Source organism: Phalacrocorax carbo, chromosome 11 (genome assembly GCF_963921805.1).
Source record: "Phalacrocorax carbo chromosome 11, bPhaCar2.1, whole genome shotgun sequence".
Lineage (NCBI taxonomy): Eukaryota > Metazoa > Chordata > Aves > Suliformes > Phalacrocoracidae > Phalacrocorax > Phalacrocorax carbo.
The window spans coordinates 17,894,640-17,911,438 of NC_087523.1; the positions used below are offsets into that span (position 1 = coordinate 17,894,640).

The window sequence follows — 16,799 nt, forward strand, 5'->3', positions numbered from 1 at the left end:
TCACAAACTAAACAAAAGACCTAACGCTACAAAAATGTAACAAAACTGGCAGTTCAAAAATGCAAATTAACATTGAGGACCAAGGTAATTGCCCCTCTAGGTTTTCCTTATAAAAACAAAGGTTTGTTTACCTTTTAAATGGGCCAGTAAAATTGAATTGGCACCCGACGGTGCATGCAGAGTAGATAGTCAGGAAGAATAAGCAGAGGAGCTTGAGATGGAGATTTTTCAGAACTAATAGAAGACAGTCTGTAAAAGTGTTAAATCTTAAAATATCTGCAGTGAATAGAACCTCAATCAGGGGAGATAAGACTGGGCGGGGGGTGTGTGTGTGTGTGTGTGTGTGTGTGTGAGGGATGCGTTGTTAGAAGATACTGTTGGTGAGCTCCAGAACTTTTTTCCCTAAAAGTTGCAAATGCCTGAAAGGCCAGCTCAGAAGCTCTCACCTGCGCTGGATGCTCCGTGCAAGCAGCAGCTCCAACGTTTGCTACTGGGTGGTGTTTGGAGAAGGTCCTGCTTATGGTCAGGCTGTTCTGATTGTTTTTTTCAGATTACTCACAAATCAAGAATGGGCTTTTTGCATAAATGAGTGCAATCTGCTATGAAAATAGATACACCTTAAAATAGGCCTTTTAAAATAGTCACGCAAAACAGAATTTTGGCCGAAGGACAAAGATCTTGAACTGTTTTTAAACTGTTGACCACAGTGCCTAGGTGCCATATCTCTAAGGACAAGAGGGAGCACGAACTGGACCAGTTCTCAGCTGGTTCCCAGCACAATGCAGAGGAACTGGTCCATGCTGGAGCCAGCTGCTGTGGGTGACCTTTAGCAGCGCACGTATTCTCTCCACTGACTATGGGATGTAGGAACAAGCAGTTCTAGTTAGAGCTAATCTGTATTCTTCAATATGGCCATACACTTAGATAGTGTGGTAGGTTTTCTGAGCCCCCTTGTGTCTCTTTTCTTCAGATACTGTGTCCCTGTAAATCTGAGAGATTTCAGTGGAGTCACAGTTCAAAAGTATTCCTGAGCCTTTTACCTGATAAGGAATAACGTGTGAACCCCCGATCATTTGAAATACTCTGGGGTATTAGTGTCAGGAGACATTTGAGAATGTGTTTTGTTTGCATTGCAAGAACGGCTGTTTCCTGGATATTTGCTCTTCTCTGCTTTCTCCACAGTACAGAATCTACATAAAAACCTTGTAAACTAGGCCATTAATAAATATGTAAAAGAAGCCTAATCTGTGAGGTACTGACTCGCTGTATGTGAGGACACCCAGCTCTGCTAGCCCCACTTCAGTGATTATTCCTGTAGAATTAGAGGGCTTACACGCTGTTGAAATGATTTGGAGACTGCCAAATGTAGTCTTTATTTTTCCCTTTTTTCCACCTGTAAGTTAGTGTCTTTTATTTGTTATTTCAGCAGATAATTTTTATGGTAGCTTTTCTACTTTATATCCTGCTGGTATATAGTTTAACAAAATGCCTTTTGAAACAGTGTATTTAATTCCTCAGTCATGCCTCTGGGAATAAATTCTTGCTGTATTATAACTTCTTTTATCTCTTTACTGTGGTTGAGAACTTTCTGAAAACTTCTTCCAGAAATCACTACTTATTCCCTCTTTGTAGCTCATGTGCGTCTCTTTTCTGTCTACACCAGCTGTTATTTGGTGCTGGTATCCATGACTGCTCATGTACTGTGAGAGTAGCTTAAACACTTAAAGAAATTCCTTAATAGCATTTCTATTATTGCATCTGGATCTCCAGGAGGAAAATCAGATTTTCACACCTGACTACCTATTTGAGGTGTTATCCATGGTGCTGTGCCAATGAGCTGATATTGTGGAGAATCCTTTTTAAAATTACTTCAACAGGCTTTAGTGATTCTGAATGGTAGCATTTATGGTAGGAAATGTTTCATGATGGTACTTTCAGAAGTAATGATGCTGTATATTTCTGTGTAGAAGTCATGTCTTCTTTACCAGTAATTACTTCTTCCTTTTTGCAAGGTTAAGTATGCCGCATTTTGGCCAAAGTGGTTAATGGGGCTAACTGAAAATTGTTGTTCGATCCAGTTCTTGACAAGAAAAATTGTTGATGTTGAAGGAACATTTTTTTCTGGGAAAATTATTTTCATTATAAACGGGACTTGCTCATCTCAGTCCAGAAATGTTTTGATTTAGAAGTGCTGCTCTGCTGTAGTGTATTTCAGTTGTACAATCGTGATTATGGAGCAGAGCCCCAGCATCCCACGGATCAGGCTCCCTCCACAGAAAGAACCCGGGGTCACAAGAAATTTGCTCTGTTCCTACAGAGTTGAACAACAAAGGAACTCTTTTCCCTGCAACTCCCATGAAGTTGACCGTGTTTATAAATTGAAATACTTTTATTTTTGTCCAAAATGGTCATTGTTCAATCTCTGTAATAAAGTATGGGAAATGAAATATTTCCCTAGATAAGTACCTGTGAAACCAAACACCTCTGACTGCTTTTTGATTATTTTCTGGTACTAGATGAGTGCCTCAGGACACCAGAATGGTTAGTGACTAAAAGCCTGCAGGTTAAGGGATGAGTCATGAGACTTCTGTCCCATGAAGCAACAATATGTGTTCCTCATTTGTGCGGTCATTAATGAGCCATTCACTTTCTAAATTGCTTCTGAAAGATTTTAACACTCAGTTAAGGAGCTACCATATTTTCTCACTGAAAAAGACCACAGCCAGATGTCATACAGAGGTTTCAGAGTTATGGACTATACAGCAATAAAGCATCCAGGTTTCTTTGAATCAGATCTGAATTAAGGTGGGATACCAGGGAAAACTACATCTTAATGGTTTGCCTTTTAGGCAGACCTGACATTTCTTTACGTAGTTGCTCAGAGAGTTCTCAAGGTGCTGCTCGAGGGAGGAAGGATTTTACAGATGAGCAATGTAATCCCATGTCTGTTTTTAAGGAATATGGAGAGATCAGTGGATTGTAACAACCGCAGCAGGACAAATCGCAATCAAAAATGTGCTCAGGCCGGTTTAACTGTGACAAAGTTGGTACAACTCACAGCTACACTGAAATTAGTATCTATTATCTCATTAATTTATTTCATCTGCTGCATCATACAGAATAATTTCAGGATTGCTTAGAAGGCTTACTTCAAATATGCTTTGAAAGTTTGTGTTCATTATATGTCAGATTTTAACACCCCTGTCTGTCTTTATTAGTCTGTTCACAGTTTTCCAGAGGAGTTTACGCCATCTTTGGATTCTACGACCAGATGTCAATGAACACGCTGACGTCATTTTGTGGAGCCCTTCACACATCCTTTGTCACACCCAGCTTCCCAACAGATGCAGATGTGCAGTTTGTCATCCAGATGCGGCCAGCATTAAAAGGAGCCATCTTGAGTCTCTTGACTCATTATAAGTGGGAAAAGTTTGTGTACCTCTACGACACAGAAAGGGGTAAGCTCCATCATTTTAAGTGATTTTTCTATTTCGTAACTTGCTATAAGTGTTACCAGAATCAGTATGTGCAGCCCATCCCAATTTTCTTTTGGATGCAGGTAGCACATTCTGATGGTCCTAGAAAACAAGTTTATTCTGAAGAAACTAAAATGAATGGATAAATGAAAAGAAGGCATCTTCATATTACTGATCATTTGTAAAGAGATTGTCTGGAGGATAGGGTTAGCAGTGTAAGCATTCTGTTTGGAATACCTGGTTACCATGGAACTGCAGGCTCAACACTTGCCAGGATTTTTGAGTCCTTGCAGAATAAATAAAGTCGGCACTATGAAGTAGGCTGTTAAGCAAGACCTTCCGCTGTGCATGACATTGCAAATCCCACACCACTTCACATCAACGTGCATTTCTCCTGTCACTGGACAAAGACAATCCATGCTAAGATACACTCTGGAGGTGTCTAGGCATCAATAACCATCTAAGAACATAATGCATAAGATGCTTTAAGGCTCTGCTAGAGAAAAGATTCTCTAGATACGTCACACGGATATCCAGACATGAATTTAGATACATGACAACAATGACCACAGAGATGTTTTACTGAATGAAAACATACTAAAACCAGTGTTCCATGCTTAAGCCAATTGTTAACTACTAAGAAGTACCAAAGGTAGCAAATCCTGTCAAAAAGAGATCTAAGCATCACAAACCATTTTCTGTGAGGAATCTTGCGTGTTTCTGTGGAGCAGCTGTTGCCACCTGCTCTGAGTGTACAGAATTTGCTTGGCTACAGGTTTTACCTGGGTAGCATTTTTTGCGTCAGATAGATATGCCACTGCTCTTCTCACCAGCTTTATGATTAACAACTCCAAGACCTTCTTCAGATCAAGGGATCTGGACAGAGTCAGAGAAGCTTAGGTCCCATTCGCAGCTCCCATGGCAAAGTTCCGATACCCTAGGCTACTGCAAATTGATAAAGATCAAGTCTTCAGTGGATGCGCTTTTCACTCTGAAGAGTAATAGCATCACCCAACTAAGGACGTACCGTATGTTGAAAGAAAACAATTTTTAGTCTGATTTTAGGTGAATGCCAAGAATTTTCTGAGTGATTTGGAGGTGTTAAATATTTCTAGTGTTGAAAAACGCTAGCTATGAGATCAAGTAGGAAAGTATGGAGAAGTTAAGAATGCCAGTAGTTTCTACATCTTTTGAAACTACTACCCAAACATCCATATTTCTGGTTGAGTCCACTTCTAAGTGAAAGCTCCTGTGAATATTCATTTGTCTGAGTAAGAAGGGTTTGATGCAACCAAATGCAATAAACTTGAAGCATGTGATGAAGTGAAATGTCATATGTTCGAGGACTGATGAAACTTATCATGATTAAGGCTAAATAAGGTTTGCTTTGGAAAGAGATGCATCAGTCATTCAAGATCATGCCTAATAAGAAATTTGGCACTACAGACTAGAAAAATCATCCAAAACATTGGAAGATCACTAGAACTTGTATAGACGGTATGACTGTCAGACTAACTGACATAGTAACAGAAGTCGTGAGGGAAGACTTGCGGACTCAGACCTGCATTTTTCTACAGTTGTCAGTGTGTACAATCTTTAGGTAGACACAATCTAATCATGCGCTTATTGTGATGGCTAATCCCTTTGCAACAGTTTAGTTTGTGTCTAGGCTTCATTTCGCCTTGTTCATACTAAGATTTGAATCACAGGTTAAAATGCATCTCTTGCTGGCAAAATTAGCCCCAGGAATCTGACTTTACCTCTGTTGCCTTCTGCTCCTTGTCCTGACTTCCCATTCACATCCTACTCATAATCTTACAATTACTAATCAAAATCATGTTGTGAATATACTGTGGCTCACATGCTTGTTATGCTAGCCGTATGTTATGTCAGACATCCAGACTAAGTGTCAGAGTGTCAAATCTGAATTAGATGGCAGTGCAGGTGACTGTAGGATTATAAAATGTAGCTCAGGTTAAAAGATAAAGGACAGCTGTGTCTTCAGGATGGAAGAGGTGTCAGTGCGTATAGGTAGCTTGATGATGGGCTTTGAGGTGTTTGGGATAAACTTACCGCTTCTTATCTTTCCTTCCTATACATATGTCCTCATTTCTGTTGTTTGATAACATATTTGCCATCTGCTAAAACGGGAACAAGTTTATTATCTTCAGTTACTACTGGTTTAGTTAGGTTAAAACAAACCTGCTAGTAGTCTTATCAGAGTTATAATTGCTGTATTCTTCCAGCATTAAAATAAATCAAGAAGATTGTTATAGGAGGGAGGGTCAGGGCAATCAGGTACTGAGAAATAGACATTAGATTCCTTTGTTTGGTGGGCAGTCATTGTGGATCACAGCACCTGAAACATTTGGCAATTCCATTAGGCTGCCTAATTTCTTGTGATAGGCCCTCAAATACAAAAGAGCATCCCAAGAGGTTGAACAATAATAAAGGTGAATGGCTCCTTGTGTCGGTGGTGAACAGGCTGTACATGTTTGTATGCTGAGATACCATTGGAAGTGAAAACACTAGAGCTGTCACAATTTTTAATAATTCCTATCTTAACTGCTTTAGGGCACAAACACTGTAGAGAGAAGGTGTTAAGCAGTTTACTGTCAGTTCCTGAAATAAACTACCATGTAAATACTGCCTTTCTAGGAAGATTATTATCTTACTGGTTTGTTCTGAGAATCTGAGAAATCGCAAAACATTAGACTACTCTTTCTTACACTGAATATTAGTTATGGGCTAAATTGTTCTTACAAGTAGTTTTACAGTGTTCTGCTGAAGCAAAACGCTGCCATGTATTAAACATTGCATTTACTATTAATAAATACTGCAGGATATTGCAGATGCCATACAAAACTGAATAAATCTTCTTGTGGTTTTATACTGCTTATTGTTAATAATATACTGCTTATTTTATACTGCTATTTCACTTTAAGCTTAGGAGAATGGAGAGTCAGCTTTATAAAATTGCTTTCCTTAAGCAGTGGCTTCTTTGCCATCAAATCATATAATCATATGGTTTCCCCTTCGGTGACGTTAGGCACAATACTGTGATGTTTGGCTCCTGCAATGAAGCTTTTAATCCGGTGAGTTAGTGTGTACATTTTATACTTGTAAGTACATTATTTTCCCTTGCTGGACTTATTCACCTAGTACCAGCAGAAGAAATAAATTATACTTTGCAGAGTAATGATGCATTAGGAAATGGCTGCTAAGGGACGAAAGGACGTTAAGTAGTGTATAGAAGAAAGAGTCATATGTTCATTCCATGCCACATGCTTTTAGTTCATGTGAAAGGGAGAGGCAGGGTTGATTTCTGTTTGTATTAACTCACATCAGTAAGTTGACACTGTTGGTTGCTGTGATGCGTGCAAAATATCTGATTAATTATGTGGTGCTAACTGCCTCAGTAGGCTTCTCTGCAGTAGAACTAAGACTAATTAAGATTATGTCAGGATGAAATGAAATGGGGTTACATACAGAAAGCTATTAAGAATTTGGGTAGCACTTGTCAGGAAAGTCACCTTTTGCATCTAATGCTGAGGATTATGTTTCATCAAAAACCTCGGGTTTATTTCCAGTATTCAGGTCTGTTTCTCCTCTTGCTTTACTTTAATGTAAATCAGATATTATTCCACTGAAGCCAGTGGACCAGAGTAACAGTAGTATGAACGTGTGGAGAGGTAGGCTTGTGGTTTTTATAGTCATCTTAATGTTGTGTGAAAGTGTGAAGCACTTCTCATTTAATTATAAAAATGCTATGGTTGATTGTAATACCAAAGGTTTTATTATTTGTATTTATATATAAATGTATTTAAATTTCCATAATGTTTCTTAAGTAATGTTTTAGTTTATTTTTGCCTGAGAAACACTGTTTTGTACAGATTGTTCACTTTCCAACTGTCAGCACAACACAGGCATTTTGTCCTAAGTTACTTTGATTTGTCATAGCGACTGTGCACAAAGACAATCATTCCTGTCATGCAGGTCATTTAAACAAAATCACACCAAGTGATTTCTGTGATGTGCATCAAGTCTTCTTCCTCTTCCTTCAGATCATAGGAGTCATCACAGATCAGGAAGGTGACTTTGTGTAATGCCTACCTACTCAATGGGAGCTCAGTCTAGACAGAGGTACATAGAGATCACAGTCTCTATGGCATTGTAATCAGATACCGCTCTAAATCTGAAATTCTTCTGTCATTTGGTTTTGATTTAGTCTGTCAGTAGGTATCTATTCATACCTAAAATCAAGGGGGCGGGGGAAAAGCTATGGTAAATAGGGTTACCATTCACTGACTTTTTTTTAAAAAAAATTATTTTTTTTTTAATTAGTTAAACACTGGCTAAATGAAGGCTGAGGCACAGAAGTATTCATCTACAGCCTCAGAGTAGAAAATACCTGCTTTAAAAGCAATTACATCTTTAATCCTTACTGCCACAGAAACACAAGAATTTGACCTGAACGTAATGGATGGGTAAGGATGCAGGAGGCCTGAAAATACAGCTTCAGAATATGACCTGTCCAATTCCTCTTAAATATAAAACCTTCTGATATGCTGTTGCACAAAGAAATGGCAGGTAAAGAGCCCCAAAAAAAGAGGTACAAATGTAAGCTTCTCGATGATTATGCGTAAGGCATCGAATTGCCTTAAACTGGGTTCAGTACAAGGCAATGAGGGCTGATTCACTGCTTCTGCTGAAGACAAAGAATAACTCTTCTGTTTAGTTCTGCTTTTACAAAATGAGGTTAGTTATCTATTGCTATCAAAGGACAAGACACTTCTGTACTGCTTTCCCTGGAGAATGAGAGATTGGGGCTGATAAAAGACGCGGTATGTAAAACCAGGCTCATTATATCTTCCACAAAATTAAATTGATGGATTTTTTTTAATGAAATAAGATTTGCACTAAAAATCACTGATATGTAACGCATAACATTTTTTGGAAAACATCTGGGGTAAGATTAATTTTTGTGGAATCTAAAAAGACTCTGCTTTAGTACCTGGTGGATTCCTAGGGATTTGGGAATGTCAAGTCCTGGTGGACTGCCTCTCTGCTGAAAACAGCAGTGACAAATGTAATCCAACACAGAATGAATGACTCCTGTTTGTAAGAACCGTCCATCAGCAGACAGGTGCAAAAGAACTCCTCCTTCCACATAGCTCATTTGTTACACTCTGTATTGTCTTTCTGCATGTCAGGAATTTTTGTCTTCATTTATAAAGATCATTCTTCAATAAAGGGGAAAAATGAAACTGGTGGTAGCAGCTACACCAGCATTAGTAAACCCTGAATTCAGCGCCTGCAGAACAGTCAAATGTCAGAAGAATCAATAGCTGAGCTGTTCATTAACATGTTTATTCTTCAGAGCAGGGGAGTTACTCTACTAGCTACAGAACTGGCCTGAATCCATTGCATGAAGGAAAAAGGATTTAAGGCTGGGTCACAGTTTTCTCAGAATGAAACATGGGCTTGTTCCATTTTAAAATGATAATCCCTGTTTGCTAGTATGTTTATACCTGTTTAATTCTTCTCAGCTGGACCTAGAAGATTGATGCGATGTATTTCGCATACACTTTCAAAAGTATGAAAGGATTTAAAATCTTGACATTATCTTCTGTAAATATTAGTCTGTGGTGAAGAATAATGGAACATCCAAAGCATGTTTAGAAGCCTATAAAACACCAAAGGTGACAAAATGGGGAAGAGTTACTGCAAACCTTGGTTCTTCTGAGTCTTTTGGCTCTTTTGCAGAAGTGTTTTGGACAGCAGCCCAGAACCATGGGGTGGCATGTAGATGATATCAGTTGCTAGCATTTAGGTAGCTATGTAGATAAGCTGTCTCGTTCTCCTTTCCCACTTCTTTATATACTGGGAAATGCACAACAGGGAATATAATCTTGGCAAGACCTCCCGAGCTGAGGCTTGGCCTCCATATCACAGGAACAGGCATCATAGGTCTGTACGTTTGAAGAATCATGTGCCCCAGTAACTGCCATCCAGAAATTTTCTTCTAAGTCATGATCTCAACAAAAGACAACTTGAAGGATGGCCACAAAAAGTTGCATCTTTGCATGGCTCTGCTTGAAATGCTGTGATGTACGTTCAAGTTTGCAAGCTCTGGTACAAGGGAGAACACACACAGTGTAAAGACCCTTTTGGCAGAAAATCCATTATTTAGATTTAAAGAACAATCATACTTCATATAGTTATGTGCAATAAGAAAATGATCTGTTTCTTTCACTATCAGCCTTTTGGGAATGAGTGATTTTACCATCTTATAATGCCTAGAATTTGTATTTATATAGAATGGAAAGTCATAGATACTGCTTAGCAACATTTGTATGAAATATAAGTAATTTACCTTGACAAAGAGGCAAATCTTGACATTTTATTTAGGGAGCATTGCTTTGTTGCTTTCAGCAGTATAATGTATGAACTAAGGCACTATTCAGGAAGCACGCCAGAACCTTAACTGAAATATTCCAGGATTGCTTTACTGTTTGACTTTACTGCCTAAGTGTGTTCAAGAATAATCTGAGCCTGAACAGTTAAATCTAGTTTTTGATAATCATTCTCCATTTATTTCCTCTGAATCTCTGAAGTCTTATACAGACTCCTTTTATCTTGGTCTCTGTGGTACATAGATACAGAAGAAAGACCTTTTACTGATCCTTCCCCAAACAAACATTGAGACCCTGCGTGGGAGAATGGATGTTGGCTGTTTTTTGGGTGGACTGAGAGCCTTAAGCATGTTTTCTCCTGATCTTTCCCATTAGCTGCTATTTGTTCAGCTTACCCCTGGTAATCACTTAAACCGTTTTTCTAGCTTATGAACAAGAGGAGTGCATCAACTTTGAAAGTCATCCAGCATGAGATGTATCATACTGGCAAGACCAAGATGCAGCTGAAGACTGCCGATTGAAGACATAGAGTTCATGGCAGTATTCTGTACTGCAGCTTTGTGCCTCTTTCCAAGTTCTGGGTGTACGCAATGGGTTCAGTTTGGGGTTGAGATGCCCAGGCAAAATGCCTGAGCATCCCTTGAAGCTGTTGGAACACACACTGCTGTCAGCAGTATTCTCCAACAACAAGTGGAGTAACTGCACACGTGCCACAGATTTGTGTCTTGTTTCACGGAGCCCCTGAGAATAAGGAAGCGTGTCAGCCCACTCATGAGGAAAAGCAGGAACACCAGAGCAAGAGCCCCTGTATGACAGAGCCCAGATACTGCTCGTGCGGTGTTGATGTGCGATATCATCCATGCTTCCATCCACACCCAGGGTGCTGTGATAGGGTATTACAGTAGCATCACACTGAGTGTGAATCTGATTGTGGCTGAGGGAGCATGAGAATCTGACCTCGGTTTGCATGAAATCAGCTTGTAAAACTGAGTCAGAACATTCAGGGTACAGAGTATGAATGGGAAAGCCCTGGATAAATAATTTGTGGAAGCCTGAAGGAGGACATGTGCTACCCTCGTGGGCTTAACGAAAGCAACTGGAACTCTCAGGAACATGAGCTGAGGCCCTGAATATCGTATGTAGTAGAGAGGAGAACTAGCAGCATTGCCACTCACCCATGCCTTACAGAGAAAGTCTGCAAATGATTGCATTTATAAACTGACTTGTGTAAGTGCATGCATTTAAATATTTAGCTTTTCATAAATATGCATGTTTTATCAACTTTTGGTTGATAACATTTAACTTTTTATTGTATGCGCAAGTAATTTCAGTGGTAGAAGCTTTTGGTCTTGGTTGATTTCATGTGTGTATCAGCAAGGCTTAAATGGTCAGAATCTCACATTTCTGGATTTCTTGAAACAAAGCTAAAGTTCAGACAGTTCCCAAGTGCAGGTGGAGGGGGGAAGGGCTGAAAAAATACATGAGAGGGGTTGTTGGCCCTTTTGCTCCGCAACAAGGGCAAGGACTTGACACAAAGCCAAGCCTTAGAGGTGATGGGCAGGCTTCGCTCGGAACCAGAGGAGATGAGGTGGAATTTGCTGATCTTGGAGAGGAGATGGGACTTTTTAGACTAGAAAGGAAGGCTGTAGAAAAGAATACCTATATGCAAAGGACTGAAAGTAAATTTTTATGAAACCTATTTATTTAACCCATCATATGCAACAGATCTAGGAGTTTACTTAAAGTTACTTTGAGGTTATTATTTTGCATCTGTATATGCAGCATGGCTTTAAAGGCTGGAAGCCTTTGGTGTCTTTGGCATCCGGATGCTCAGAGCAAGGCAGGCTGGCTTCACTGGGGGAGTTGTGCTGATTCTGTTCATCAAAGTGAACTGTCTTGCTGACTTAAAGTCTGTGTAAGGGGGTTGGTACTTTGAGTGGGACTGAAGAAAGCAGCACTGTTTAGTAATGGAATCAAGATGAAGCAATATTCAGGTATGTACCAAAAAGGGAGATATGTAAGATTGCATTAGTATGTGAATTTTACTACAGATTTCAGTGGAGTAGCATGTCCTGGTTACCACGTGTTTTCCAAAGGAAGAACATTTTGACATGCTATACCTCAATGCAGTTGCAGTAGCAGTATTTAGCATCTTAGTAAGACGCTTGCAAATTTTGTCACCCGTCGCTGGATCTTGGCTTTGTGTTTACTCTTCCTGTGCACCTTTCTTCACCTAGAAATGGTTCATTCTTAACCTCAGTGACAGCTGTTATTGGTAGCCCATGGTTTTTTTGTGGAATAATGGTTGTTTCTTATTCACACTGAGGGAACAGATTCCCTACATACTCTACAGGAGACCTCACACTTTTGTGAGCATGATGCGATAGTGAGAAGATCTTCAGCCCAGGCAAATGAACTGTTCACACAATGAAGAACTTCTGTGGAAGGAGCACAGGCGGTTGTGGCTTAATGGAATGACTGTAATAGCTGCAAGTGGTAAAACCCGCCAAACACAAAGGAGATTTCTCCCATGCTTGAGGAATATGTAGGTAAAATGGAGTATTTCAACAAGTCAGTAAATCAAAGCTTCCCCTTTCATAGAGTGGCCTCAGATACTCTAAAGCAGGTTCTCAGCTAAGCGATGACATGTTCTTTTCTCACTACTGAAAGAGAGGCTTCATGTGCAGTTTGAATTTCTTTTAATACAGAACTATATAGTATGCTGGGTGAATGGTGTGTAAGAATTTAGCTTTGTTAACAGCTTTGTGCTTTTGAAGTGATTTTCATTTGATGGTCTCAAACAACAATGGATGAAGTTCGACAATATCTGTGTGGGGCATGCAAGGGTTTTCAGGCCTGTTTTTCAGATGGAAGATTTGATGTGCTGATCTTCTACTTCTTCTACTTACATATATGGAAGTATCCTTGAAAGCACAGTGAGCTTTGACTTCAGAGATGTGCAGAATGTCATACTGGAAGTCAGTGGCCATGGTTACTAATGAACACCAGTTTTTCATATTCCTACACAAGAAGTTCCTTTAATTTTACCATAAATTTTCCTTCTCACCTAGAAAAAAACTTGAGCCTTTGAAGAAACTCATAATGGATTGCTAAGAAGCTTTGCATTTAAGGTAGTTAATTAAATGGTGTTTGCCATAGAGTTTATATGGAGGAATCCATTGGTTACCACTTCAATGCCTGCCTTCATCTATGGCACTGGCTCTATTAGAAATAGTTTCTTCTTTCAGGGTTCAGAGAATTTACCAAAGTAGTTTGACCACATGCCTTTTTCTTCCCTGAAAATATCAGCTGTCTCAGTAAGCATAAAGATGACTCGAATGCTTTGTAGAAGAAAAATAACTGTGAATGCATTTATGACAAACCCACTCAGCTGGCAGGTAAAATGACCTCATATTGTATTTGGGTTAGGGAATTTTTAAAGGATTTTTCTGTTACGGAGACAGATTTTTCTCCAGTTTCTCATGAGACGTTTAAAATCACTTGTATTTTTTTTTTGAAGTCTCCTTGCAATGCACAGTAGGACAGCACTGTGAGCATGTATTTCAGGAGGTATATAATATACTGTACTACTCTAGTACAGTGGAATGAAAAATACCTCCATAAAGTGATTAAGTATTAATCTCTAAAGAAAAAAGTGAAAACTTCCTGACATTAATTTTATACTCAGTAACAAGCAATTATTCGTTTCTTCAACTCTAGATGCATAGCTTTTCCTGGCCACCACTTTTGCTTTGATTCATGAAGCAAAGAATCATCGGGTGAGAAAGGGACCTAAGGTTTTGTTCCTCCTGACCCTGGGCTCGTTGTGTTCCCAGCCGGTTTCTTTGCACTTAAAAGTATTTCTGACTTACCTTGGTTGTCAGCAGCCCAAAGAAACAAATCACCGGTCAGTGATTTGCACAGCATAGCAGCATTTAGTCAGGGCGCCTCTTCAGTTAAAGTGATTAAGCGCAGAGTTGTCATCTCTTACAACAGCAAAGTATCCCCTTTATTGCTGAAGTGTTTCTCCTTCATTTTTTAAGGCCAGATTCCTCAGGCACCGCTCTGCGAAGTGGGTATGCCATAGAGTCTGGATTTGCATGTTAAGTATTCCTGTGCTCCCTCCAGGGGAATGGGATGGAGCCTGAGTAAGGTGAGGTGCTTTTGCCAAGGTAGTAGTAGCTTCGTGAGCAGTGTGGGCTAATGCGTCATAGCTGAAACTGAAGAATTTCATAAACTGTGACTTCTGGAAACACAACTCCAGTTCTGTTCTCTGCCCAGTGCAGTGATCTGGGCTAGAGCTGTGAGTGCTTGGTAAGCTATGAGCACCGCAGTTCCATGCTGACATGATAAAACAGCATCAGTCTGGAAAGGTGAACAGAGACTAAGCAGTGGTTGTTAAGGTTTCTTAGGAGCGCCTGAGGTGTTGCTCGCTTTGGGGATATTTTTGTCAATGCTGATAATAATAATATGCAGTGAATCGCCAGGGCTGTGCATTTACCAGATGCAGGAGGACTACTGTTAACTTGCATAAAGTGCTAATATCTTCATAGCATTTCTTCTGCTGCTTATGAAGTTATGAGTTATTTCTGCACCCTCTATTAATGTTCAGGAGAGCAATAATTCATTTTTGATAACTCAGATTTTGATAATCTGCCCAACTGTGCTTGAGAATGGGTTTATAAAGGAGCGCAGCCACTCTATGCACTGCATTGAACCATACTACCCAAGGCCAAAGACAGATCCAAATTGCTTTGTTCCGTGGTGACGTTTTTTTAATCAGCGCTTATGTGTTGTGAGCATTTAACCGAGGCTCCTTTCCCGTTTGTAAAGTAAAAGCTGGCTATCTGAGTTTAGCCTAATGAAATGGCTGCTGATCACTGAAAAGCTTTTCGCCCCTCTCATGTTCTCCTGCGGCATGGTGTACAAAGCAGTCTCAAAGGCAATGGCTCTTGAGTTGTTTTAAGCTGTCTAGATCTCAAAGTCATTGTTAAGAAGACTTCTCCAGGAAAGAAAATGCATGACAGTGGTCATTAAATATTTTCTCAGGGTACTTCAGAATATCTTAAACACTTGGAAGCCATCAGTTAAGTATGGCAAATGCAGACAATTTCAGGGGTCTTTTTTAGCAAGGTGCTTCATGCTGATCACTGTACAGTCATAATACTGTCATTTTTGTAGCAAAGGCTATATATGGCCTTGTAAATTTACACCGTGATCCCCTTGGCGATATAAAAATAATGATGTAGTCTCAGAATTAACATGGGAAAGCAAGTATTAAAACTCTTGGCTGCCTTCGGTTAGTATGAGTGGTGTAGTTAATACCCAAGTATGGGTGGTTCTAGTGGGTGAATGCCTCAAATAAACTAAAATGTTGGATAAAGTTATGATGCAAACAGTATATTTCCTCTATTGGACATAATTTTCAGTTGCCATTATGTCCTGCTGAGCCATCTAAAGTATATGAAAGAACACATAATTGTCACTCATCTTTGTGAAATGTCAAAGTCATATACTGCATCGACCTCAATCTACGTGCATTAATTCATGAAGAATTTAATTTGATGAGTTTGTCAGAACTGCAGTATAAAATCCTTTCAGTCCAGTTTAATTATTTTGCCAGCATTATGTACACATAACACCATAGTAGTCCAGACTGGATTGTGTCATGATCCTAAGACCAAAGATACTATAAATGCGTTTCTAGATCAGAGTGCTATTTGCTGCAATCGTATTTCTTACTGGCTTTTTTTCCCCCTGCTTAAAAAGGGGGAAATTATGATTTTAGAAGCAAATATTAGTCTTCAGTTTGTGTGGTTTAGTACAACTTTTATTAGCCAGATAAGGCTTTATTCTTTAAGGGGAAAAAAAAGAGAGGACAAAAAAGAGGGAAATGAAAAATAAAGAAGCCAGTCTTCTGACATTGTTTGGCTCGGCAAGATCAAACCTTTCAGCTGACTACACCGGTGTCAGCAATTGCTCTGTAGATAGAATTGCCTATTGCTTAGTAGTACTAGCGTTATCGATCAGTTGTTTTTGTCCATGAACTGACAATGATAACCTCAAATTAGATCAAGTTTTTATTAAAGAAAGAAAATCAAATTATGCCTGGCTGTAGACAAATAATGAGTTATATAACCACACAATTATTGCAGTAACGTTTTTGCAGAGATTTCTTGAAAGTCAAACCCCCCTGTTTGTTTTTTCTGCCATTTGTTTTGCAGTTCTCTGCCTCCCTCACCTACACACGGAAGGGGCAAGCCTCTGTATTTTTAATGACATTGTAACATTTGCCACAAAGAGGTGGAGAGATGGGGGCGGGAGGGGAGATCTGAGCTTCACTTTGAAAGGGGAGGTACATGAGGGGTGAATACAAGGATGCATAAGTCACTGCAGCCTCAAGGCAGCAGTAATTTATGCACTGACAGTTCGAGTTTCATGCTATGCTATTTTAAAAAGGCCTTACAAAGTAACTACCTCTGTTACAGTAGTGCATGTGTTGGTTTTAGAGATATTCCACATCACGGAGAGTTTGAACACAAACATTTGAAACGCATTCATCACAGTGTGGCAGTTGTCCTGTTTCGGTATGAAAAAACCTTCTAATGTGAAAAGGACAGTTATTTTCCACATTTTAACATGCACTTGGGTGCCCTGAAGGATGGTTGTTTGCTTATTTGTCTGGTTTTAGATATGTTGATGAAAGTGAAAATTGTGGTTTTAGATGATGCATGGAGATTGTATTGGTGTAGTTATTATTGTAGCTGTCCTCTCTGGAACCATTTAGCTACACTTCTCAAAGAAAGCAACAAAAGGGATATGAATTACATATGTTTGAATAATGACCGTTTTGGTTTGCATGTTTTCCTCATGCTACAAATCAGAGAAAAGTCTAGCTGCCCACAGC

General features: G+C 39.4%; 1 protein-coding gene across 8 annotated transcripts in view; it reads left to right on the forward strand.

Annotated features, from left to right (window-relative positions):
* Positions 1–16,799, forward strand: part of GRIA3 (glutamate ionotropic receptor AMPA type subunit 3) — a 153,990-nt gene that overhangs the window by 29,440 nt on the left and 107,751 nt on the right. For all 8 annotated transcript variants that reach the window (XR_010374833.1, XM_064463290.1, XM_064463289.1 and 5 more), the window contains one exon: positions 3,219–3,458. Coding sequence is in view for 7 of the 8 variants with exons in the window: in XM_064463290.1 (XP_064319360.1) it covers positions 3,219–3,458 (240 nt within the window). In the remaining variant the exon portion in view is untranslated. The remainder of the gene's footprint in view (positions 1–3,218; positions 3,459–16,799) is intronic.